The following is a 16441-nucleotide window of genomic DNA, read 5'->3' as shown; positions in this document are numbered from 1 at the left end:
TTCAAAATTGTTAAAGATATTTCTATTGTAATAATGACATAGCAATTTCTAAATGATAATCCAACCGTACCTTGAACATAGAGGTTCCATGTAATCTTGCTATATGTACACTATCTTTTTCAGCTCTGGAAATGAAAACAATCAATAAAAATGTTTTTTTTTAAATTGATTAATAATACAAGAGGAGGGTGGGAATCAGCAGAAGCAGGACGGAGTCCAAGGAGGAGGAAGAGGAGGCTAAAGAAATGGAACTAGAGAAGGAAGAGTGAAAGGATAAAAATGTTGGCAGCAACAAATAAATTATCGGTCATTAAATATTGGACACACTCAGATCATGTTTAGCTTATTTTAGGATACTGAGTTTAAAATTGTTTTAAAATCTGCACTGCATTTGTTTATGAACATCCCAATAACCCTAATTCCATTTTACATTCAGAAAAGTGAGTGGAGCAGGCACTTATGTTGGTAACAACAAGATATGAAGTGAATAGAAAAGTGCCAGAAGACAATAGAGAATAAAAAATTTTTCGCGGCGGTGGTGGGGTTTGAACCTGCGACCTTATTGGTACGACAACTCCGCCTGGCAGGTGAGAGCGTGGCTCTACCGTGTGAGCTATCCACGAACACTAAAATATTCGTTTCAAACTCAAAGTCATTACTAGATCCCTCTCTCACCCACTTCTTGAGACCGCCGATTCGTTCGTACACCACCATCGCGAATAAATTTTTATTCTCTATTGTCTTCTGGCACTTTTCTATTCACTTCATATCTTGTTGTTACCAACATAAGTGCCTGCTCCACTCACTTTTCTGAATTAAAAATTCACCCCATACACCGGAGCATACTCAATGTCTCAATCGTTTCTACGTTATATGTTTGTGTTGAGAATATTGGCTATTAAGCTTAACTGCTGGTCAAAATTATTCGCGATGGTGGTGTACGAACGAATCGGCGGTCTCAAGAAGTGGGTGAGAGAGGGATCTAGTAATGACTTTGAGTTTGAAACGAATATTTTAGTGTTCGTGGATAGCTCACACGGTAGAGCCACGCTCTCACCTGCCAGGCGGAGTTGTCGTACCAATAAGGTCGCAGGTTCAAACCCCACCACCGCCGCGAAAAAATTTTTATTCTCTATTGTCTTCTGGCACTTTTCTATTCACTTCATATCTTGTTCCATTTTACATGATTGTAAAGAGCTTTCAATTCCCATTATTTTAAACAATACACAAAACATCTCATTTACATCAAATCATAATACCCCATGGTTTTATTATCGAGCTTTGACAGCATTTATTTATGTACAAAATAGGACATCAGATGGTCAACATGTTTTGTCAGCCTCATAAAGGAAGATGGAGGGTTTAGTATTTGTACTTGTATAAATATTACCAAAGGCTTATCACTAAGGTACCACGACAAAGGTTTTAAGTCGGGGACTTTGTCTTATGGTCAACGTGAGCCAAACACTTTACCATAGTAACACATGTAAAATAAATCATTCACGGTCACCATGGTTGTGTATTACTTTTTTTTTTAATGGTACTTTAACGAGATAACAGTATTGTTATATAAAGGCAAACATACAAATGTGGCCCTCTTATAAAAAAATATATATATATAGACGTCTATATATACAATAACGAATAAAAATCAGTAAGAATCATTCACAAAGCAAGAGGAATCAACTAATTAAAATTTGATGGCCAAACCATGTTTACGTAACAAAAAGGTTAGTCATACTCACCCAGTTATACTGGAGATGTACTCCTCTAAGTAGTCACATGACTTTTCTAAGTAGTTCATATTGATGGAAATCTGTATCAGCTGTGAATTTACACAAAAATAATATAAACAAGTATAGAGATCAGATGACTTAAACACTTAATTTAAAAAAAATAATAAATTAAATTTAAAAAAAACAACAAAAAAGCAATAAAGTGTCTTGGACTTTCATAGTTGATTTCTGCCCTGCAACTGCACCACCTAAGCCTTCCCAGTAAGAAGAAAAAAATCATACACAAAAACAAAAAAGCTAATTTCTCATTCAAATAATTGAACTGAGAAAAAAAGAAAAAAAATAGAAATGAAAAATGGTTGGGCAAGACAAAGTAACCTCATTTCCAGATAAGACATTAAAGACAAAAACATAAAATGGGAATATAAAAGACATCAAGAGTGACTCATTGTGTGGGTCAACCATGTTGACAGTGATTCATAAGACGAAGAAGAGAGAGAAAAAATACAATACCCACCTGTAGAAGACTAAGATTTGGGTTTTTTATGAGGTTGGAAAGGCAATCAGCCAAGGTTTTAGTCAGCAGTTGGTTAGCACTCTTGCGTATCATATCATCTATTTCTGTGTGACTGAAAGAAAAAAGCAGTTTTTTTTTATCCTCTTTTATATCTATATACAAAAACGTATTCCATAGTACTTAAAAACTACAAATGCATTTATAAAGATAAAAACAAAAAAAAACAAAAACAGAGAGAGAGAGAGAGAGAAAGAGAGAGAAGATTATGATCAACAGTTAGGCTGATAGGAATGTTACATACTAACTCTTATGAAAATGTTAATAAACCCATACAATAATGAATAAATAATTAAAATTGATAGGTTTTAGTATTAAGTAGCCCACCACTAAAAAAACAATATCACAAAAATAACGAGTAAAAGCTTACCTCAAATGTAAATCACCAGAAAACTTTAGGCAGGCATTGATGTATTCTTTAACTTGAATATAAATACTTGGAACAAATTGAGAAAAAGGAAACTGTCTTGGGTACTCAGTCTGTGATATTGATAAATGAAAATGATCGCATGAGGTTTTTTTTGTTTGTTTGTTGCTTTAGGTCTCTTCCAACACAATTGAGGTTATATGAGAGACCGCTGAAACAAAAAAACAAGCAATCTAACAAAAATAGTACAAATGTAAATCAAAATCATAACCTAAAGATATCATAAGCTAAATTATAAATAACCAAGAACAAACAGGCAGAAGATTTACAGAAAAAAAAATCCCCTGTCAAAAATACAATCACAAACCAAAGAAGCAGGATAGGCTAGTAAAGAGAAGAAGAAACGACATCACTATCGGATCGTACACCCATGCGAACATCATAGGTATATGATTCAAGGGTGATGCTCCCATCCAACCACCCGCGATCGCATGAGGACATCGATATTTACATTCCAAATGATAAACAAGATGCAAATGTCAATATGAGCCAAAGCAAATTTAAAAATTTCTGGACATGGCAAACAAAAAATAAACAGGATATTTCTAAGTCTGCATCTACATTGGAGAGTCTGAAAATGCATTTCACATCATCTTCAGGAGCAAGGATACTTTGGGTATTATCATTCAAAACTTTAAATTGACAAATTAGGAGTCAGTTTCCACATAGTTACATTTTGAAAACACAATGTAACAATGACATCTATACATTTATCAGAATCACAGGGGTAAATCGTACTCAGAAGATTCAAAATCTGTCGTTGTTTATGGCAAATCAGGCATTTAGATTTTTTTTAAGGTATTTATTTATATCACTTATTCTAAGAACTAAAGTTGTTAAGAGTTGTAACTACCTCCTCTACATCTTGATCTTTGTAGGGGAATTGATTCATAATCATCATGACATCCTCTGGAGAGTCACAATAGATGGGAGTATAGTTATCCTCAGCAAATATGTCATTGAAGATTTGAACCCATTGTTCAGACAATATGTCATTATACCTGTCCCTGCACATAGTAGAAAAAGAAAAAAAAATTAAAATAAATGAATATGTGTATTAACTGATTAAAACAGTCATAAATAAAACCCAAACTTTTGTCAACTCATGTTGGTGAAGATTTTAAAAGTACAATGGCCAGATTAAATTGGCAACGTCGAGTTGTGGCAGAAAAAAACCCAACAACCAATTGAAAAAGAAATGTTGAAGAGAAAATGGAAATGGATTGGTCATACTGGAAGCATCACCCAGCAAGCTTTGACCAAGAATCCACAGGGTAAACGAAAGAAGGACCGACCAAAGAACACCCGGAGAAGAGATGTAGAAGCGGACACCCAGAGCTCGGGACAGACATGGAGAGGCTTGGAAATTATGGCACATGACAGAAAAAAAGAGGACCTTCGTTGATGGACAATTTAGGGGCAAAAGGCCAAAGTAAGTAGGTAAGTTGACTAAAGAGAAGCTTGTAGTACTTACTAACTATATTTAATTAGTTCTTATGATATGATATGATAGTGATATGATGATAAAAAGCAAAAACCATTTAAGGAAGTTTTACGATGACCACCTTAATAACCAATAGAATGGGCTTTTTTAAACGATCCATGGAACTGCATTGTCATCAATAATGAATAATAAACATGCAAAACTTCAAATAATCTATTCGCTCTATAGAAAACACTTTTTTTGTTTGCTTTTCAGTGACATTATTTGACACCTATTGATAATTTAAATAACATAATATATATATAATATAATTCCCTTTAATCATCCCCAAGGTGAAATTTGTCTTTAGGGTCTATTCCAAGGGAAGACTGGAATAACCCAGGCATCAGCCGCATAGTGAGCTAGGGCGAAGTGACTTGCTCAAGGCCACACGAGGCGGGTAGTCAAATTCAGTACCTTAAGAAGCAAAGACTATACCGCTGAGCCATGCTGACCCTAAAATAAGCATTTTATTCTTCAGTTGCCTTCACAACCACCAGTTCTTAATAAAGTATATGTTAGGAAAACTTTCATATATTAGTTAAACACTTCAGATTTTGTAGGTGCTACAACCTTTTTCTATGATAAAATCTGAAAGGAAATTTTCAAGTTCCAAGGGATGAGATTAAAAATAAATAAATAAATAAATACAGAAAGAAAAGCACTGACCTCATTTCTAATAAGAGTTCTAACAACCTCCCAACACTGAATCCATAGCCCTGTTGGGACATCAAAAAGAAACACATTAAAGCCATCAAATCTAAATTTGGATAGCACTTGAAAGCAAAAATGATGTCTGCGTGTTGTGTGAGACAATCAGGACATTCATTCATGGTTTCAAACATTTCATCACACTTTGTACATTGGTCCTTAATATACTCTCCTGCATTGTATTGGTCATTTTTTTGTTCATATTTTAATAACGATATATGATATTTCCAATTAGGAAAATAATGCAGTGACATGTTCCATACCACAGTGCTGATGGTGACAAAAAGTGAAAAAGTAGGAAAATGTTGAACGATTGCCTTTTAAGCACCATTTCTATTGCACTAAACCCCACTTTTAGAGCAATTGAGATGATAGACTATCATTGATACTCTAGCTAACTTCTGGAGAGTGGGAAACTGCACCTATGTGTTCCACCACACATCAACTCTCTCATTGCTAGCACATTGTTTCGAGAAAATGTAATTTTAAAAAGGAGGAAATTCCTCCTCTGGACTCCAAAATCGCGGATTTCTGCGGATCCGAGGAAAACCATCAGCACTGATACCATGATGGATAAAAAATAAAAGTTGTATAATATGGGTTGAATACCGATTAATATTTCAGATCTGATAATCTTGTGGGATACTCAGTGACCGTAAAACTTATGAGTGATTAATGTATGAAAGCAAGTAAAAAAAAAAAAAAAAGGGGGGGGGGGGGGGGGGAGAAAACACTTTACTTTAACCTGACATCATAGCTTACTAGTTTATCAATAAAGCTGTAACAGCAGCAATGTGCTTCAATGAAGCCAACATCACGTTGCTATTACTGTAGTTAAACATAGTTACGAAAAGATAAATGATGAAAGATTATGGACTCAAAGAAATTTAGTATTGCTGTGAAAGGGTTAAAGACCTCTGGAATAACTAAAAAGATATATAAATTGTTCCCTTACCTTCAGGGTATGACAAAATAAAACTATTAATTTCTTCACTTCCAGCATAAGACTAGACACCTTGCAGGATTGCTGTAAAATAAAAAAATAGAAAGACAACAGATCTATTATTGTATATATTACATATTCAATTTCAAACATAGCAATACATAAGCAAAGCTTGTGCTTCCTTTCTATTGAATAAGAAAGACATGAATCTTTTTTAAACAGGAAGAGAATAGATGATTTTGAAAATATACCAAAAATTTAGAAAAAAATTAAGCTTATGAATACAATATTAACTCAACAGGTAGAATGTGAAGGGCATGAGTTTTAAATTACTCATGCAGAGGTGCTACTTGTTTTGTTTTTGTTTTGTTTTTTTAAATTAATTTTGACTCAATTATCATCAAATTGCAAACAGCACGGAAACATAATATGTATAGATTAAAGTAAACAGATAAAGATTTTCATATTTGTAATTTCATTATCAAAGATTTAACTGTTTGAATGTCTCCTTTCGTTCATATTTTTTAAAAACTATTAAAGAATATCCTCTCTTGTTTTTGATTTTGTTTTGAAACCAGCCTAAAAATACTTCCATATTCAATATGAAGCCTTATCTATTACTACTACTGATTACTACTTTAAAATTTAAAGCTGAAGACAATCATTTCACCACACTCTTAGTAATAACCATATAAAAAAGAGGATTGAAATCAATAGAAATTAATAGCTTTATATGAAATCAATAGCTTTATATATAACGTATGGGACATCTGATGCCCTGTGTACATAAAAAATCAGGAAGTGAGCATTATTCTTTTAATAGACCTGTAAATGAGCTCTATAAAAATTGACTGAAACTCTTCGACAAACTGAAGATTTAATTATTTTTTAAAAAATAAGGGCATCATTGGAGAGAAGAGTGATAAATACAATACATTAAAATAGTGGGTGTTATTTCTTACTGGAAGTATGACTGCCATAATTTGATGTAGAAGGAATGCTAAATAAGCATGTCATTCATATAGGTAAAGATGGCTTCATCAAAATCATATTCCTGCCTCTGGAATTTTTTTGACATAGTCAGAAAAATAATCACCATTAACATCTTTAACTTCTAGCCATAACCTATTGAATTTATTCCTCACATCTTTATCGATGCTCGACAAGTCTGAATTGCGATCCACGAACAGCTAAGCCATTGTGAGAACATTAGAATAATGTAGCAATGAGCAAACTTGATTTTCAATCAGTAAATGACCGAAAAAAAAAAAAACTTAAATAAATATGACTTCTGGCCAATACACTGAATTATTAAGTAGAAGTGAATTATCAAGAAGAAACTTCGGCAGGCGTAGCGGAAAAATTCAAAGAATCGAAATGAAGGTAAATCGCCACAAAACAGCAAGCTCGCTTGGGCTTGAGCAAAACAACGGCAGAAAACGTCCTGATTTGCACGGGAATTAATTAGGCTACTTACCATTGTTCCTTATAATCAGGTACTCAATCAGTGAAGAAACGGTCAACCAGTTTGTTTACAACGTGAGGCAATCGAAATGTGCTTGTAGCAATCTATCCTAACTTTCGATTTGAAGGTGTCTACATAACATTCGCAATTTACTTTATCATACTTTTGAGACTCGCCAGGTAAATGTGGTCAATTTTGGCTTAGATGAAACAGTGAAATTTATCGCTCGGTGGCTCAGTTAAAATTGGCTACAGTTGGGATCACGACGGGTTTGGAAAGTGAAAAAATAATTTAACGAAGGATGTGTGAAAATACCCAGGGATGTGTTCAGACACGCCTTTTATAAAAAGCGTCGCTTAGTCTTGGCAATATATACATCGTTAATATAAACAGTCCCCATGAGCTATGCGTAGTGCTGTGGAACACTCCTAATTACTTTACGGTCATTCGACTACGATTTGTGAATTCTTTCTTTTTTTATTTCTTTCCTTTTTTTAAATATTTGAATTTGACAAATTGACTGATTTCAGTTAATTGACTGAGAATTTACAGGTCTATTTTAAAAATAAATCAATACCATTAAAGGTAAAATTATTCATTTGACTTCATAAACTATAAAAAGAGAGACAAGTGAAGAAGGTTAGTTGACCTCAGATGACGACTATAATGATTTATCAGTTCTGATCATAGACCAGCAAAGCATTGTGACACTAATGCATTACACCATATAATATTGATGTTGTGACACAATTTTGGAAGGGTTTTGTTTGTTGTTTGTCTGTTTTATTTTCATTTTTTGGTGAGGGGGTCATTAAAATTTCTTGTCAAAATAGGCAGGATGAGGTGGCGAAGTGGGTTATCAAATAGGGAGGTGCTCATAAAATCCCATAGACGTAATAAATTATTGATGATTTGCCTTTTAAATTATGGAATAAATAAATAGACAAAATGAAAAATAAATAATTAAACAATCGAATCAAAACAACATCACAACATCGACATTGTTCCTGTAGAGCCATATAAAATCCTACTTTTCGCTTCTATAATACAAATGATGAGTCAGAGGATGGGGAGGCTAAAAAACAGTAAAGACAAGGTATGTACTGAATTGAATATATGTATTTGCATTATGCATTCCGACAAAAAATTCCATCAATTTTCAATTACTTTGATAAATGAATGTTTGTTCACATCGAAAGGAAATTTACTCACGTGAGTTACATTTTTCTTAGATGTATCCTTTTGCAGCAAAAATAAAAAGTATCTTTTAATATCAATTGTGTTATATAAAAAAAATTATTTTCACCTTAAATTTTATTTCCACTCTTCAAGTTACCGGAATATTTTATGTTTCTCAAGGATTTAACAGCATCATGCATTCATAACAGAATAAGCCTTTTAGCAAAATTAGTTTCAAAAAAGAAAGAAATTGAATTCACTTCTTCCAATGAACCCACTATTTCATAACATTTTTATATAAAATCATTCCATTGTCATGCAGATAAAGTAAAATTAGGTACGAAGAGCATGCGATGGCTTTGTTCATACACAAAAAATAAGGGGGTAGATGGGGGGTGGCGGGGGAATTGGGTGGAGCGATGAGGGAAATACATTAAATGATGCAGCTCTGGTGATTTAAGAATAATATTCTAAAAAGTATTTTATTATAAATTATGTGTTTGCTGCTATCTTTCACAGTTGTTGATTTTTAAATTCAAAACATTCACTGAATATGCTAATATAATTCAATCCAGATCAATGTATTTCGTTTATATACCCAACTTTGTGAGGTGCATCCAATTCATTATCACAAGGACAGTGCTATTTTTAGACCCTGAGTGCTCAATAAGAATAAAGGTGAATAAGTATAAAAAGTGCGAGGAAAACGCACATCTTCGGTGAATAAATTTTTAACGCAGAAATAACCTCAGTATCTGCATCATCTTCATTTTCATCACTGGTCTCATTTTCAACATCAGTTCTGGGATGTCTTGATTCAAATCGTTTATCCCGAGCCAGCACTGCTTGATGACTCTGAAAGTATATCTCTTTGGATAGAGTATCTGAGGCGAGAGATGAGGAATTTTCCCTTCTTTATAAATTTAATTTGTTTACTGATATATATTTCGATATATATATTTATTTGAAACTTCTGTGTTATTGTTTGTCATAATTTCTCATTTTATGCGCACATTACTCTTTGAGTTATATGTTGGATTTATATTTTCATTGGCTTAACAATTTATTTTTCAAATTTTTTATTCACATCCAAGTTGAGCTTCCTCAAATGTTTTCAGCTGAGCAATTTGAGAAGATGGCACTTGTCAATGATTGATGATAAAGGACTTGGGAATCAGCAAGGTAAATCTGGTTGTAAATTGACTTTCATATTCATTGGTGATTCACTCACACCACGTATAAAATAGAAAACCAAACAAAAAGAAGAAGGGAACCATTTGATGATAGGTATAAGGCAGGCAGTAATTCTTGTAGTGTCGTATATCCAAAGAAAAACCAAAAATATATGAACTATGAGAGATTTTAATGTATGTGTGCCCAAAAGTGTAAGGAAGTTTATTTAACTTATTTTATTGACCATCACATAATGTTAAAATGAATGAAAAGACAACATGAAGCTGTTTGGTTTTTTTTTTGTTTTTAAGTTTTACGGCGCTTACAACACATTAAGGTCATATAAGTAATTAAGGTCATACAGCGCCAGTAAAAAGGAGGAAAATGGGATAATAAAAAGTTCTAGAATTACAATTAAGCACAATTCTTTCACTTGTCATTGATTGATGATAAAGGACTTGGGAATCAGCAAAGTAAATCTGGTTGTAAATTGACTTTCATATTCATTGGTGATTCACTCACACCACGTATAAAATAGAAAACCAAACAAAAAGAAGAAGGGAACCATTTGATGATAGGTATAAGGCAGGCAGTAATTCTTGTAGTGTCGTATATCCAAAGAAAAACCAAAAATATATGAACTATGAGAGATTTTAATGTATGTGTGCCCAAAAGTGTAAGGAAGTTTATTTAACTTATTTTATTGACCATCACATAATGTTAAAATGAATGAAAAGACAACATGAAGCTGTTTGGTTTTTTTTTTGTTTTTAAGTTTTACGGCGCTTACAACACATTAAGGTCATATAAGTAATTAAGGTCATACAGCGCCAGTAAAAAGGAGGAAAATGGGATAATAAAAAGTTCTAGAATTACAATTAAAGCACCCAAGAAAAGGTAAGACAGAGAGGAATTTGTTCAAATAAGAGACAGATATAGATTCCAAGAGCACACTATCAAAGTACTTAGTTTGAAATCACCTAACTGTCTCATCCAGACACAAGCACAGGCCTCAACTAAGAGGTATACACCCAAATGTTAATAAATCACATATAATATGTAAACAACATATAATACAGTGCATAACAGACGGACGATTTACAAGACAAAAAATATCATCTCCCACAACTCTAACTATACATTTGATTGTTTCCCTCCCAGCTAGGGTATTCGGCCAGGACAAAACCAAGTAATCTCATTCCAAGACAGAAAGAATGTTGGAAAACGGCTATAGGGAGATAGAAGACACAGCAAGTGCCTCCATGCCCACTATGGGAGGTATAACATGAAACAAAGCTATTGTCATAAAACAAGCCTCTCATCAGGCATGTTTCAAATGGTTGAAACCCATAAATAATAATTCTAAAGACAATGTTCTTCTTCCTTTTTGCAAAAAATATTCCCTTTCCATTGGAATTTACTATTTATTCAAATTAACATTTTAAAAAGGATTCATTCTTTACTGACGATGTGAACAGGGTTAGTTATGGTTGTAATGTAATCATGAACATGACAAGATGTTATTCATTACTACGACAAAAAATAAAATTAATAATAATTAATAGTTAAATAAACAAAAAATAATTTTTAAATTGATACAAGAATTCAATATGATGCAAAGGAATGCAATATAATAAGCATTTGCTATTATAAATTTGCTCAGTGCTATAGAATGTTTATACCTCTGATGTCCAATTAGGTCGGGTTGAGAGTTGAGCCTAAAGTTAATTTCATAAATTTATTAGAACAAGCATCATAAGTAAGTACAGATATAAAGCAAATTAAGTTTAAAGCAACTGTAACCAAAAACAAAGAAGGAAATCAAAATAAAAGCACAACAAACTTTCCATTCAAACACAAGGTAGCATTTCCGATTTTTCTATCAACATGAATTAATGGGAACAAGGCATGAATGACATACCCATAATGTAGTCAAAACGATCTATTTGTATGACAAACGAGTGTAAGACGGCTACCCGCTAAATAAAAGTTTCTGCCATGATCAAGTGTCCAAGAAACACAAATTGACTAAAATTCAAAGAGAAGAAATCTCATGTCACTTTGGGATTGACATTACTTAACTGAGGTTAGGAATATAATTGGCTTTCCTGACTCTGCATTCTATAACGCCCAATTTTTGCTGAAGTATTTGAGTCACTAAATTTTTCAATCATATTCGTGTCTATATATTTTCACTTCGTTGAAAATATGCATATAAAAACACTCAAGAAAATAATACATTGTGCTTTTTTAAAATAGTAATGACATTTCAAGCTTGAATAAATCAAGAATGACTATAACCTAAATTTATTATTAAAGTTTTTTAAATCTAATATTAAAATCTTACTTTTGATAACACAATCGTCAGATTTAAAGGTTTACATGACCACTGCCATTTTAAATAACAAGCCATATGCATCTCTCCAATTCATCCCACAACTTTTTACAGCATGGATAATGTAAAAGAGAAAATGGCTTCTCTTATTATTGTCTTCAGATGAAACATGTCTCTCATCAGGGTCCTAAACACCCTATTCTTCAAACATCCTCATAAAAAAAGTAAAGTGTGGAGTTAAATCAACTGATTATGGAGGCCAGGAAACTGGACCGTCAATGCAGATCCATCGGTTTGGAAATTGATGGTTTAAAAATTCCCTCACATACAAACCCCAGTTTGGGAGAGCTCCATCCTGTTGGACAATGTTCGGTTGAAGATCATCTAGTTGAGGTACTCCATAAGATTCTAACATGGCGTGATAATTTGTTCCTGTCACTCTCCTGACTGGAGATGTGGTGATGGTTGTAGTAGTGGTGATAATGATGATGATGTGGTAGTTGTAGTATTAGTGGTGGTGGTGGTAGTGATGATGATGATGATGATGATGTGGTGGTGATTGCAGTAGGGGTGATAGGATGATGTTGTGGTTGTAGTGATGACGATGATGATGTGGTGATGGTGGTTGTGTCCTGGTATTAGAGAAGGTGATGCTCTGGTGGTTGTGATGATAGTGGAGGTAGTGGAGGCTTTCCTTAGACCCATAAGACCTCACCAGAATTTGATGAAAGCTGTTTGTACGTGGCGGAAATTTTTACTCCAGACCGGAAAAAGATAAACTGGTCTTTTGGTACCTCTGTAAAAGCGTTAAATTAATATGCCTATTTTTTTTTCACCCCCGTCCTTGTCATAAAAAATGCTAGCTTTTGAAAACCAGTCAATCAAACACCAAGTTCCCATTAAATTGTAGATCAGCTTTTTTTTTAAAAATGGAACCATCTCAAAGTGCTTTAATTTCTCATCTATTTGAAAAGATATACATATTAAAAAGAACACCTGAAATGGTTTCATTTATGTAAAATGACACAAAAAGTACTTTATAAATTTTTAAAGCTTTGATTAAAAACAAATACAGCAGAATAAAAATAATTTTCTAAGTTAAATGCAATATAAAAACATTCACTTACAGCTGTTGATCTCAGTGTGGCACTGATTTTCTCCACTGCTTTTTCCCAAAGCTCATCCATGTGAGAGCGAGTAACTAAACCTTGTGTGGTATGTAAAATGTGGTCTTCAACGACAAAGAACCTGTAACAAGGTGGAGAAATCTAAGATGACACGATGATCAATTCAACCTAGTGCCTTAATAATTATTTTACCAAAGGCAGCTATGTTAAAATATACACCAGGGAACAAAAAAATAATAAAACAAACGATGAATGAATATAGGACGAATATCATGTAGTTGAACATTTGATTCCCTAGAGAAAAAAAAAAGCTGAAGTAGCTTCCCCCTGATGTCTTCTTACTGCAATATAAGCCAGAGAATATGGTTTATTGGAGCACATCATTTACAGTTGTACATTAGACAATATGACAAAACAGAAAGACAGAGAGAGAGAGAGAGAGAGAGAGAGAGAGAGAGAGAGAGAGAGAGGGAGGGAGGGAGGGAGAGAGAGAGAGAGAGAGAGAGAGAGAGAGAGAGAGAGAGAGAGAGAGAGAGAGAGAGAGAGAGAGCGAGAGAGAGAGAGAGAGAGAAAGTAAAACGTGGCAATATCAAGACGAAAATTTCTTGATGTACTAATCTTATTAACATAGATGGTATGAATGACAAACCAACAATCTTATAAAATATTTGTTCCTATAGCACTTGAAAATATTTGAGGACATTTAAACACCAGTCAAGCAAGGATAGGTGTCAGCAGGGATGTGAAATACACTATAAAAAAACGTAACATCCATGTCACATTAAGGGTGCATGACGTCGATAGAGGTTATAATTCAAGACTATTCCCTTTTTATAGGTGTAAAGTATTTCACATAACCGAGTAATGTAACAGATTTGAGCCTAAGTGAAATAAAGTCCATATGATTCACAATTGATCACTCACCCTATAATATCATGAAAATATTTCCTAAAATGATCGATGCTTTCATGCTGAAAAAAAAAATAAAGGAGAAAATCAGTGAATTTTCTAAAATTTAGTGATAAGGTTTTATTTAATGCTTATCGTTAAAAGTAAAAAATCACAAATTTTATTAAACAGAAATTAATGACAAAAATGTTACAAATCAGTCATAAATTGATAAATGGAAGATTATTAAGTTCAGGTAATTCTATTTAAACTTTGTTCTTGGACACTTGTGTTAATAGCAGAATGACATCTTGTGCAAATTTGTTTTTTAAAATACTGTTGGTTTATTACTTTTTTTTATAGAGGTGGGCTCAGCATTTAAGCAAAAGCAAATTAACCATGAGCAAATGAAACTGTATAAAGACTGGTCAATATGTACCAAACATACCATGTTTGTAGGTGGTTGTAACGATAATCTTGCTTGTTTCCATCTTTGAGAGCGATAATATGTCTCAAACTTATCTTTATCACCCTTTAAGACACAAAATAAAATATTGGTAAGTGTTTAACAAGTCTGAGGAGCATTTTATACCTACACTGCTTCTCCATTATTTGTAACAAACTACTTGTTAACTATCGAAAGCTTAGAGAATAAATTGTATTCAATCCTTAAATGGGTTTACGCAGATAATGTAAAGGAACAAAGCAATAATTAAAATCAGAGAATTAATAAAAGCAAAGGTCAAAACCATTACCAGCTAACAATTGCTTACAATGCCACTTCTCGTACCCTCTAAATATTCTTAATTTTTAAAATAAAACATAAGAAAAATTTACGTTTTCAAAATCAAAAGGATCAAATTACTCTAAGAAACCTCAAAAAAGGGAATTCAAGTTGAATGGAAGGATCAAGTAAATTTTGTATTCTTGATGGTGAGTGTTACATATGGTAACCATTTCAAGTTCATAGTTTGTTTTTTTAATCTCCCAAATATATCACAAAATAAATACCAAGCTACTAAGAAATCCAAGCCCCTTCTATTTTTAACCCCCCAAAAAAAGAAAGAAATGAAGCAGTTAAAAATGAAAGCTCCATCTCTTTCTTAATGTATCAAGTCAAAGAAAGAACAAACACAGTGAACCAAGCATTTACCTACAATTCCAATAAGTTTGCTTTTCTTTTCGTCTTATAAAAAAAAAAGCTCAATAACTGTTGCAACACTTTCAAGCCATAACCTGAGCACGCTGAAGGATGTGTTTTACGAGCCACTCACAAATCCAGTATCCTGCTGCATAATTTACTGGATATGGCAATATCAATATGTCAAACCATCCAAACTTCTTTCAAAGAAAAGGTTAGGATCTTACCAGGACTGTGTAGATGTGGAGACACCGGTATACTGGAGAAAAGTCTACAAGGTCTTGTGCACTGAGCTCCTGAAGTATATAGGAGGGAGGAGGAATTACAATGCGAGATACAAGTAAAGTTGAGTGTATGGAAAATAGGTGAGTATAAATTATGCCTTTCTATGAATATGAAATGTAATCGGCCCAAAAAGCATATGAAAAATATATATATAAATTCATAATTAATGAATGATTGAAGCATCACAACTGTCCTTATAAAAATTTTAAAAAAACATTTCTTATCTGAGGTAAACTATAAATTAACTATTTAAACATCTCTGGAGATCTGTTTGATACTTCTGCTTACCTCTTCATCATCATCGCCATCACTGACTAATGAAGACGGGTCATATTCTATCTCACCAGTGAACGGATTAGGGGGAGGAGGTGCCCTCCTCTTTTTAGACTTTTTCTTGGCAATTTGAGGGTCCATATTGTTTTGTTCAGCAGCCTATTCAATAAAGTATTTTAAAAATATATAAATATTTCATATGAATTATATTTTAAGAGAAGTGTTTAAGTGAAAGTGAACCATGGATATTTTTAAAATCTGAATGGCAGAATTATAAAAATTGACAGACATTATAGAGTTTATTTGACATTAAGACTTACATTCTAAATTATCATAATGAAATGTGAGGCTGGGTTCGTCTGACTGCAGCTTATTAGTAGTTTGACAATACTTACATCACAGTTAGGCCTTATTAACACCAATAAAAAGAAAGACAAAATCACTCATGTGGGACAGACAGAAGATTAATCAATCCTTGAAAAATGATTGACTAATCGAACAAAATGAGAATCCACCATTCATCTAAACTAGACTTTGTTAATATGTTTTTTGCCAAAGAAAAAAAAAGGTTCTTTTTTTAAATATATGATCATGTTCAACATTTCAAAATGCACTTAAACTGATCTTATAAAATCCACCAATCAGCTAATTTAACTCTCATAAAACATGAACAGCATGTTTGTATTTGTGCCAACAACAAA

At 33.1% G+C, this 16441-nt stretch overlaps 1 protein-coding gene across 7 annotated transcripts in view; it reads right to left on the bottom strand.

Moving 5' to 3' along the window:
• LOC144966316 (exocyst complex component 6B-like) overlaps positions 1-16441 on the bottom strand; it is a 32893-nt gene that overhangs the window by 11277 nt on the left and 5175 nt on the right. For 2 of the 7 annotated variants that reach the window (XM_078902558.1, XM_078902559.1), the window contains exons 6-19: positions 15756-15899; positions 15410-15478; positions 14490-14573; positions 14078-14124; positions 13154-13274; positions 11374-11409; positions 9266-9373; positions 5887-5958; positions 4890-4939; positions 3591-3744; positions 2681-2790; positions 2254-2365; positions 1746-1825; positions 71-125 (exon numbers count right to left, since the gene is read on the bottom strand). In XM_078902558.1, the coding sequence (XP_078758684.1) occupies positions 71-125; positions 1746-1825; positions 2254-2365; positions 2681-2790; positions 3591-3744; positions 4890-4939; positions 5887-5958; positions 9266-9373; positions 11374-11409; positions 13154-13274; positions 14078-14124; positions 14490-14573; positions 15410-15478; positions 15756-15899 (1242 nt within the window). Of the gene's footprint in view, positions 1-70; positions 126-1745; positions 1826-2253; positions 2366-2680; positions 2791-3590; positions 3745-4889; positions 4940-5886; positions 5959-8551; positions 8579-9265; positions 9374-11373; positions 11410-13153; positions 13275-14077; positions 14125-14489; positions 14574-15409; positions 15479-15755; positions 15900-16441 lie in introns of all 7 variants that reach the window. The other 5 variants (XM_078902560.1, XM_078902561.1, XM_078902562.1 and 2 more) reach the window with 3 other exon arrangements.

The sequence above is a fragment of the Berghia stephanieae genome, chromosome 2, assembly GCF_034508935.2.
Source record: "Berghia stephanieae isolate SIO BIC M18660-M18661 chromosome 2, UCSD_Bste_1.3, whole genome shotgun sequence".
In the NCBI taxonomy this organism is placed as follows: Eukaryota; Metazoa; Mollusca; class Gastropoda; order Nudibranchia; family Aeolidiidae; genus Berghia; species Berghia stephanieae.
This window is presented reverse-complemented; position numbering and strand designations above follow the sequence as displayed.